This window comes from Helianthus annuus, chromosome 5 (assembly GCF_002127325.2).
Source record: "Helianthus annuus cultivar XRQ/B chromosome 5, HanXRQr2.0-SUNRISE, whole genome shotgun sequence".
In the NCBI taxonomy this organism is placed as follows: Eukaryota; Viridiplantae; Streptophyta; class Magnoliopsida; order Asterales; family Asteraceae; genus Helianthus; species Helianthus annuus.
In genome coordinates, this window is record NC_035437.2 from 152,498,281 (window position 1) to 152,510,054 (window position 11,774).

General features: G+C 32.0%; 1 protein-coding gene across 1 annotated transcript; it reads left to right on the plus strand.

The window, feature by feature from the left end:
* The first annotated feature begins 10,071 nt into the window (after positions 1–10,071).
* LOC118492187 lies at positions 10,072–10,677 on the plus strand. Its single transcript, XM_035990018.1, has one exon. It carries the CDS (start codon positions 10,072–10,074, stop codon positions 10,675–10,677), a length of 606 nt encoding a protein of 201 aa, XP_035845911.1.
* The last annotated feature ends 1,097 nt before the right edge of the window (positions 10,678–11,774 follow it).

The window sequence follows — 11,774 nt, forward strand, 5'->3', positions numbered from 1 at the left end:
GACAGCCATCAACCACCCCCCGACAGTTACCGAGGGGTCGCTATCCACCCTCCGCCAGCACGCTAACGGACGAAAATTGGGAGGATCGAGGAAGTTGGTCAACATTACCGTTGATCAACGGTCATTTTAAAAAAAAGTTTTAATTTATAGTTTACCTATAAATAACCTACCCCTTTCTATATTTTTCACCTCTTCTTCCTCTACTCTTTATCCAAAATCTTTACACTTCCTTTTCATAATTACATAATATTTCCTAACAACCAAAACGCGTGGGATCCCGACCATCCGTTTTAGCAAAGTCACCGAACAATCTCAACAACGAGCAAGAAGACCGTTATCGAAGACCACGAACGGGCGAGCTTGGATATTATCCGATGCCACCTAGCACCCCAACTTCCCCTCATCCCACCACGCCATCGATTCCCGGTTTTTACGGACATTATTCCCAACCGTCATTTTTTCCCAAAAACATACCCCAAACCCAAAACATACCCCAAACTCAAAACACACCCGAAACCGAATCCGTACTCGAAACCCAAACCCAAACCGAACCCGAAACCCAACCTACTTCCTCAAAAGGTGGACGATCGAGAAGGCATCGTAAGAAGGGTGAGAGCGAAGCACGTGCTCCTAAGACGATCGAAAAATAGACGCCTAGGGAAGAACTTGCGTTGTTAGTACCTATGTAGAAAAAGAAGCGATATTGAGTGACGTGGACATTATGACCGCCGCCCACAACGACTATAGAATTAATCATGGGCATGCGTTTACGATGATACCTTCGTGGGAGCTTGTCAAACTAACAATCAAACATCATAGACTACATCGCTCTTCATGTGAACATTAATTACGTTTATCTGTTAAAAAAATAATTAATTATAATACATGATTTTTATACAAAAAATTACACTACATGTATAAAAAGAAAACGTCTTCAATCTCTGATCTTGGTCTTCATTTTTTATTCGTTATCCTCGTCATTTGAACGTAAAAGCCCTAACACCTACGAAAATCAAAGAAAAAACCGAGCGTTTATATTCCATAAACGTTTAGAGGAGCTCGGGCCGGCGATCAGGTACATAAAAAACATTTTTTATCATGTGTAATAAAAAACATTATTTTACATTCGACACCGTGCGCAATGTTTTTTTTTTACATTTGACACCATGCGCGAAATGACAACCTTGACTTTTTTTTAATTAATCATGGGATTTTGAGTGATGGGAATGATAGTGGAAGTCATGGTGCACACCATATAGGGTGGTGAATTAAGTTTGTGAATGACATGACGCTGACGTAAAAAAAATGGTAGTGATCATTTGGGTCATGACCAGATCACATAGCTTATAGAATTATTAGAAAGATTATTTTATTATTTTAAAAATTATAAATAATATGTTTTATCATCAAGAAGTGAAAGGGTTACAGCTAACAACCCAAAAGCGGACTCGACCCTTTCGCTTTTTGGGAAAGTGACACCATATTTTTTATGTTCAATGTTGACATGCACCAAACACCTTTTGTGCATCACATTCATAAGTTACATAAAAACGATATTTTCTAAAAGAAGAGTGCATCACATTCACAAGTTACATAAAAATGACATTTTCTAAAAGAAGAGTGATCACATTCACAAGTTACATAAAAACGATATATATTTTCTAAAAGAAGAGTGCACGTTATAACAACCCCAATTTATTAAATAAGAATATCATGAACTTTAGGTAACATGATATATTTTTTTACTAGTGTGTGTCGGATTATATTTCACCTTAGGTGGTTACATAAATGCGTCATATGCGCAACCATTAGAGTTGCAAACGAACTAAATGAACACGAACAAAGCCTTGTTCGTGTCCGTTTGTTAAGGAAATACTTGTGTTCACGAACAGTTCATGAACACTTACCGAACAAGATTTTTTGTTCATGTTCGTTCATTAAGGAATGAACGTGTTCCTGCTCGTTTGTTAATTTTAGGTACAGAACACAAACAAACGTGCATGAACACAAACGAGGATTTATGAATGAAAACGAACACAAACGAGCGTTCATGAACACTAAATAACACAAACGTAACAAACAAGCGTTAATAAACCCAAATGAACATATATTAAATTTCGAATAAAATAGGCATCTTTTATCATAAACAATAAGAAGATCTACTCAAAATATACTAATGAACTTGAGAATATTAGAATAGGGCTTATTTGTCTCGGTTACCTCAAATAAAAATAAAAGAATATCAAAATAAATATAAGCAGATGAACATAAACGGACACAATCAAACATAAACTAACATGTTACCTAATGTTCACGAACATAAATAAACGAACGGGGCCTCTGTTCATGTTCGTTCATTTATTAAACGAATGAACACAAACGAACTTCCCGCCAAACGGTTCATGAATTGTTCGCTAAAAGTTCAATTCGTTTACAGACTGAATTTTATAGCAAGTGAGACTAAAATCCAAACTGAAGACTCAGGGGCAGAGCTTTTAAGGGGCAAGGAGGTGCTCCCGTCTCCGTCAATGTTTCGGTTAGTAGTGTAATTTTTTCTGATTTTTCTTCAAAAAAATTTAAAATTATACAGGTCCGCCCCCGCCAATTATTTTGCCTAAAATCCCCTGTCCCTACCAAGTTTATTGTCTAAAAAATGTATACATATTTACGTATTGAGTTAAAAACATGTGAAGAATTGGGCTATTAGTATTTTTTTTATAATTGTTTTAAACTTGAAGTGAGTTTTTTTGGGTCCCATTATTTTCCCGGATTCAGATGTGGGTATCTAAAAAGTTCAGATAATCGAATTATCCGATATCTAAAAATTAAAAATAAATAGTAAACGTATATTATATGGGCACTATGTTTAGTTTAAATATGATAAAACTAGTAAATAAACGGATTCGGGTGTGGATTCATGAATGCTTTTTTTTTTTGTTTTCAATGTATGAAATTTGAAAAAATCGAATACATGTTTAATTTTAATCTATTCACGAAATGGATTTTTGTTATTTATAAGGAAAATGTTGTAGGACATGGGTCACAATTTTATAATAAAAATTATATAAATAAATATAAAAATTTGTAAAGATACTCTCTTTACATAATTTTGGGAAATTGTAGTACATGAACCGTGTACAAATTCAAACGAAAATAAATATGAACTATAACATATTTAATAAAACAATCGATTCAAACCAATATCTTCAAAAGATAAAGTCTTCAACTTGATCTTTAACGGTGTCTACTTGTATGGTTCGTTGTTTTTTCAGTTCGTTGTGTAGGCTTCAACGAGGTCTTGAACAACGTCTTCTTGTACAATAATTTCCTACAAAAAGAACAAACAAATATTGACGGTTGTGGCTGAGGCACGTGTTCAACACGCTTCCCTTAAAACAGATTTCGCGCCTCTACTAAAGACGACGCGTCTGTCTCCCAGGGTACAACAGCCGAAGCAGTTTGTACTGCCGGAGAAGGCCACGCGCCCGAGGTTACACCGGATAAAACCATAGTGTTAGACCTTTTGGAAATTAAGAATAGAATTGTAGTTGAATCATGTAGAGAAACTTATCTCTATATATTCCCAACATATGGGTCAAGTACTTCTTCTTCAAGAACTCTTCATGCATAACTTCATGTCTACTACTTTTATTCTTCCTCTTGTAGTTTTATATATATCAACTTATCAAGTTAGGCACATAGCCTACTTTTAATACAAAAGACATGGGTAGAGACAACTCTCACTTAATTAGAGATTTATTAGAGACATAAACTCTAATAAAAACTAATAAGTTGACATAAAAACTCTACTTAAGAGTTTATGTTACATATGAAGAGTCTACTACTTAATTAGAGATTTATTAGAGACATAAACTCTAATAAACACTAATAAATTGACATAAAATCTCTACTTAAGAGTTTATGTTTCATATGAATAATCTAGTAATAATTATAATTTCATTAAATTATAATCTCACTAAATTAATATCCATTCATAATATATAAATTTCCAACAATCCCCCACATGAATGGAGATTGATTAAAACACATAAAGTTTCCAATGGAACCTCGACAGTTGAGTATTGCCGGATAAGTAGGTGTCCCTTTGAACTTTCCGTTGTGAAGCATACTTAGCCTCCTAGCGGTTTGTAGACACGATGTCCTTGAACAAACCCCTATTTGTGTAGACGACAATACACTTCACACAATACTCTCCTTAGCCGGGTCATCCCCTCATAGTCGTGTCCAATAATGGTCGTGGAACACTTTCCTGGTTCTGCGAGAGCTCTAGGAATTGTGCCCCCAATTCCATTCGAAGCGACCCCACTTCTCTCTAACATAGGTGATTCTCCTTAAATCATTAAAAGCAGCGTGGTTATCATGATTACGCAAAATCATTTACCACATATTATGCTTAGCCTCACAATTTGTCACTAAATTTTATAGGAATGAACTAGGACGTATTTAAACACCCTTTTATCGTTTAGGGAGTATATATAACCATATATACTAGCTTATGCATATCAGTTATGCCCCCATAGTGACCACCCTTAGGTATATGAATTCGTTGTCCTATTGAACTTAGATCTTGGGATCTCTAGTCAGCTAAGGTAGGTTTCCTTCATACACCTTTTTTCCATGGGCTTTAGTCTCATTCCACAACTTGATCTCTAATAAACCCTTAGGTTGTTGGATCCATAACATTATCTTTGTCTTTGACAAGTCACTAAAGATAACTTTGCAGTTGAGATCAATTGTCATGACGTGTTCGTAACTCGAACGTTAACATTGCCTATTGTCAACTTCTAAGACTATAACCTCAGTGGCCACATGAATCTGGTTATAATATTTGTCTTAGAATGATACATTTATCATTTAAGGCAAACACATCTCCATTATGCACTATGACATTTGTGTCCTCCACTAAGTCGTCTATTTGCAATAGTAGATTGGATTACAAAATCCTTATTGCCAAAAACAAATGCAAGACACCCCCACATTGAAGTGTTATTGGATAACATCTAGATGGGTTAATGAGAACCATTTCTACATACCCTTATAGGGTTGTTTCTTAAATGGATCCTCCCCCACATTTCTTGCCATTTGATCAACATTTCAGTAACACCACTTATGGCGACATTTATACACCTATGATTGAACAAGATCAACCTCGTTGTATCAGTGAATTCAACTCATATTGCATTAGCTTACATAAGCTTCCGAGCTAAGCAAAGCAACACATGTCATTGTCATAAGTTTATCACCAACTTAGAATAATTCTAATTTAACATCTAGAATAAGCTTAGACAATGAGTTCTCCTCATTAGCTTTTCGAACAAACTCTTAAAAAGTTACATGTCTTTTCCTTATAATGAATGAAAATTCTCCCTCAACTTTGTCTCTACACAAATTCTTTTTGTGTTCATACACATTTGAATGTTTAGAGTTAATTAGTCTCCGTCAAGACCCACAATTAACCAAGTACTAGTCTAGCATGCTTTAGACTACAATACTTTAGCATGTGAACAGAAGATGCATCATTCTGATTCTTCACAGCCTTAAGGATATCATAATATCACTTTACAACATTCATCCCTTGTTAAGACAAAATAATGAGACTTATTCATAATCCTAAAACATCAATACTTAGGAAGGTCTCATAAATTATTGTATATAGCACATAGCTAAATTTCATCATTCATTTAAGGAACATAACTTGTTTACCTTTGATCTCCAACAATCTACCATTGACTCATAAGTACTTAAACATAAGTCTTAACCCAAGTCACTTGGTGAACACATTCATCAACAACAAGATGAATGTTTCTCGTCTACAATCACTATTATGTGTGAGATAGAGTCAACTAGATCGACATTCAACAACATGGCATTCATAATTTTGCCATAAGTGATTTGCACACAATTATTGTTATTCATTAGGAAATATGTATATTTAGGATGCTCTCCCAAACGAAGGTAAAATCTCCATATAGTTCTAACAATAATCAAGTGGTAGACGCATCTACATGTAGATCACTTGGAACAAATCTCGCAAGATTTATTATTCACACTTATGAATTTTCCAATGACTCCTAACGAAGTATGTCGACATGAATCTCGTTTGTGTATTTCATCTCAATACACTTAGTACGTTCTTTCATTATTCTCTCATGATGTGGTTACACATTTGATGTCTCGTCTTTGACATTTAGTCAATGCAACAACTCTTAAGTTGTTTATGTCCAAGAATTTTCATGTACTATCCGTTTAAAACCATATTCTGTTAAACAATGTATAATTGGCGTTATAATTATTTTCACAAAAATAATTTATACGTCACAAACATTAGTGATTTATTTCTTTGTAAAAAATTGCATGTGTTATCCGAAGATATTGAACACAAAACAATAAAATACATTGGAAACTAAATCATAAATGTCAATCACTTTTGAAATTTAAACGGAAGCATAGACAATATGTAGACATCAAATAGCAAAGTGCTTTTATCTTCAACACTTTATAATCTGACTGAAATCTTCTCAACAATATCGTCCCATGGCATGTCTTGAGGTACTCCCTCAATAAGACTCCATGCACTTGTAAGTACAAGTTCCCCATTTCATCTTGAAACTTTAAACTTGGACAATTATGCTTAAAACAACACCAAGTTGTTACAAATACTACATTTAAGCAGTAAACTTGAATAATTAAATTTGTTCACAACAACACCAAGTTGTTTTTCACCAAATAACATTTTCTAACAAGCATGTTAGATAAAAAAATGTTATAATAAGCACATTATAGAATCGAACGTTTACATAAAACGTTTTCCAAAGATATAGCTTATAAAATAAACAATTTCTCATCATTTTTAATGCACATATATGTAATTAAATGTTTACATAAAACATTTATGTTCATTATGAACAATTTCTAACCTTGTATTCGTGATACACATTTTCTAACACATGTGTTAGAAATTTAAGTCATTTTATATATATAAACATAACCAAATTAAGGCATTACATGTCATCATTAAAACTCATCAAATGTCATCAATAAAACTCTACTAAAGAGTTTCACATATGAAGAGTTAAGAGTCTTAATAATTATAGACTTAAACTCTAATAAAACTCATCAAATGTCATCATTAAAACTCTACTCAAGAGTTTCAACATATGAAGAGTTAAGAGTCTCAATAATGATAGACTTAAACTCTAATAAAACTCATCAAATGCCATCATTAAAACTCTACTCAAGAGTTTCACCATTTGAAGAGTTTAATTAGTAATTAAAATTTCATTCAAATTGATTTGGAAATCACAAATTAAGGTTACACCATCACTTTATGGTGATTTGAATCTTGAAGCCAATCAAACATCAACTTCAATATATGACCTTTTGTTTCTAAACCATACAAAGAATAATATAAGTGTTTATATTCATTAAAATTAATGCTACAACAAATTACTTATATAAAATGATTACATAAAACATTTCAAAGCATTTGTATTTAACCATTTTTAACAATCATGTTAAAATGAAAGAAAATTCTAACGCGCACGTTAGAAATATTAACATTTCCACAAAATGTTAATTCGACTTGCTATAAACACAAATATTGTTCAAATAAATAAGTCATTTCCAATACACACGTTAGAAAATAAACAATTAAAAATTGCTTCCAAACTAACATTTTCCATGAATATTTCTAACACACATGTTAGAATACAAATGATTACAAAAATCATTTTCAAATTTAACAGTTTTATAAACCGCTTCTAACACTTTTGTTAGAAGTAAACAATTACAAAAATTGTTATAAAGTTTATCAATAAATAAGTTATAACATGCTCGTTAGAAATAAACCATTACAAAAACCGTCATAAATAAAACGATTACAAAAACCGTCATAAAACTTATTAGTTTGTATAAATAACCCAATTTTAACACGCTCGTGTAGAAATAAATGATTACAAAAATCATTATAAGGCTTATTAGTTTATATAAAGTAAACTTATTTTTAACACTCATTTTTTAAACCATATTATATAAATAATATGATCATTTCTAACAAGCAAGTTAGAACATGAAATGTTTACAAAAAACGTATTGCTTATAAAAATAAAACCGGTCTAACGCACACGTTAGAGAAATTAACGTTTACAAAAAACGTATGGTTTACACTATTAAACCCCATCTAACACAAAGTTAGAAAAATTAACGATTTTCAAAATCGTTTCAAAACCAAACGTTTCAACCAAAACTATTCGTTTTGTACCACGGTATAGGATTTAAGATTGTACCTCAATCTCAATAAATCCAAACACAACAAGTTGTACTACTAACATATTTCCCAAAAAAAAAAATATATGATCATAATCTCTAAAAAATAATTTTATTATAAACTTTTTCGTGAACCCAAAATTCTTATAAATAAGGTTTTAAGATTGTAGCCACAATCTCACGAAATCTGTTTTAAGTTTGTAGGACATGGGTCACAATTTTATAATAAAAATTATATAAATAAATATAAAAATTTGTAAAGATACTCTCTTTACATAATTTTGGGAAATTGTAGTACATGAACCGTGTACAAATTCAAACGAAAATAAATATGAACTATAACATATTTAATAAAACAATCGATTCAAACCAATATCTTCAAAAGATAAAGTCTTCAACTTGATCTTTAACGGTGTCTACTTGTATGGTTCGTTGTTTTTTCAGTTCGTTGTGTAGGCTTCAACGAGGTCTTGAACAACGTCTTCTTGTACAATAATTTCCTACAAAAAGAACAAACAAATATTGACGGTTGTGGCTGAGGCACGTGTTCAACACGCTTCCCTTAAAACAGATTTCGCGCCTCTACTAAAGACGACGCGTCTGTCTCCCAGGGTACAACAGCCGAAGCAGTTTGTACTGCCGGAGAAGGCCACGCGCCCGAGGTTACACCGGATAAAACCATAGTGTTAGACCTTTTGGAAATTAAGAATAGAATTGTAGTTGAATCATGTAGAGAAACTTATCTCTATATATTCCCAACATATGGGTCAAGTACTTCTTCTTCAAGAACTCTTCATGCATAACTTCATGTCTACTACTTTTATTCTTCCTCTTGTAGTTTTATATATATCAACTTATCAAGTTAGGCACATAGCCTACTTTTAATACAAAAGACATGGGTAGAGACAACTCTCACTTAATTAGAGATTTATTAGAGACATAAACTCTAATAAAAACTAATAAGTTGACATAAAAACTCTACTTAAGAGTTTATGTTACATATGAAGAGTCTACTACTTAATTAGAGATTTATTAGAGACATAAACTCTAATAAACACTAATAAATTGACATAAAATCTCTACTTAAGAGTTTATGTTTCATATGAATAATCTAGTAATAATTATAATTTCATTAAATTATAATCTCACTAAATTAATATCCATTCATAATATATAAATTTCCAACAAATGTCACAGAATAGTAAAGACGTTTTCAAAGTGTTTTAATTTGGTCACTCATATTATTTTTGTCCCAATTAGATAACGTAACATTCAAATCGACCTATGTCCTTTTTTCTATGTGTCAATAAAAAAATGGAGCATAAAATGATAGGGTCGGATTATTTTAATATATGAAATTATATTTATTAAAAATAAAAACACTTTAATTACACTAAAAATAAAAAAAAGAAGTTATACAATCAATATCATCACTTGACGTTAGCATCAAATAAAAGGAAAAAAAAACAAAACCCCACATCACCACGGTTACCTATGAAATGGATGAAAATATCCTTAATTTTAATGAAAAATGAATGTTGACTTAGCTGATTGGAACATTTTTGAAACTTGAGTGACCTAATTGGAACACTTTTAAAAGTTGGTTACTATTCTACAAAGTTACCCTTTTTCTTATAAATTCGGATACCCGTTTAAGTATCCGAAAGTTTGGACACTGTTGCTGATCGAATTTGCAGGAGGGGCCGCGATGTGGTCTGTGCCTGGGACTGGTCGAGCAGCCCTGCTTCTGTGCAGGAACTTTTGGAATTGACGGACTATAGGATTATGAACGATGATCGGTTTCTAACGCATAGTAAAGACAATTGGTACTGGATAACTAATAAGGAGAAAACGTTTACGGTTGCGAATGTGAAGAGATGGCTAGATAGTGGGGTCGCTCGAGATAATTGGTACAAGATGGAGTGGTGTAAGTGGGTGCCAAACAAGTGTAACATTTTTTGGTGGCGTGTTGAGATGGATAGAATTCCGACTAAAAGTGCTTTAATGAGAAGAAACATTCAGGTGGGTAGTGAGATTTGTGTTTTTTGTGAAGATATGGAAGAGATAACGGAGCATCTTTTTACGGTTTGCGCTTTAACTTCGGGAGTTTGGCAAGGTATCGCGGAGTGGTGTAATGTTCCTAGTATTTTTGCTTTTGATATACACGACCTGATCGAGCTATACAAGAGGATTCCTGGATCAGATTTGAAGAGAAAGGTTTTTCAAGGTATAGTTATTATCACATGTTGGCGGATATGGAAGGCTCGGAACGAAAAGGTTTTTTCTAATACATCAACAACGGTAGTTTCTATCGTGATGGACGTCAAAGCTTTAGGATTTCTGTGGTTTAGAATCAGATCCAATGATGTGTTGGTAGATTGGAAGAAATAGTGTAATTTCGATTTCATGTAATTTGGTTTTTTGTTTTGCCTTCTCAGCCTCCGCCTTGGTGGCTGTGTTGGCGTTTTGTTGATTTTATTAATGGAAGTTATTTTTCAAAAAAAAAAAAAAAGAATAATCCAATCTTAAACACCCTTACATACATTACATAACGTAGTAAAATTTATTACCTTTATTAAATTGGGTCCTTTTTATCAGACCCACATCTATGTTTAAAAAATAAGTAAGCTAGGTTTTGGACCAAAGTGAACTTCCTTTTTAATTATACATAGTTTTTGTCCTTTTTATTTTTTAAACATCAAATAATATTATAAAATGTGTATAACCAAATATAATTAATTTAAAACAAAACTTATAATAAGAAATTATATAAATATTCTTAAAGAAGAACATATATAGAATGTGTGTGTATATATAACAACTTTTTTATTTCTTTTCTTATGTCACTCGATATAACTTTTGTTTTTTCTTTTCTTATGTCACTCAATATAACTTTTGTTTGTTTCATGATATCTAATGTATAATTTAAAGTAGAAGTGCCAAGCGTACGACTGATGATCGGATCTATAAACCTTTTTTTAAATACAACAACACATCAGTCTGAATTAAAAAATATTACTAAAAGGACTATCTAAATGAAAAAAAAAGTGCAATAAGATAGAGTAAAATATTTTAAAGCTCTTACAATCTTACCCGTTTCCACCCATTATCATACCAACTTGCACCAATGTTGCATAATCGCGTCACTATCAAAACCGGCAGTATATATCGATTGCACAAAAACAATTTAATTGGTTACATATAATAAACGTTAATATAACATATATACAGTATGTGTTTTGTGTTTGAACTCAAATCATTTAGAGCTCAACTTTTAGTTTGGGCTTGACTCTTTTATTTTATTTACTAACTAATATATGTATACAATGATTAATCATATATATGCATTGAATGTTATACATCATGCTTAGGGGTGTTTTTAAAAAAATATTGATTTTACACTTTAATACAAAACTATTTAAATTTTTATTTTTACTTGCAATTTAATCTCATAATTTTTTTTAATTTTTAACTTTGGTCCCCTATAC

Excerpts from the sequence above, each read along its gene's own strand:
- LOC118492187 (XM_035990018.1), top strand. The coding sequence starts at position 10,072 with ATGAACGATGATCGGTTTCTAACGCATAGTAAAGACAATTGGTACTGG.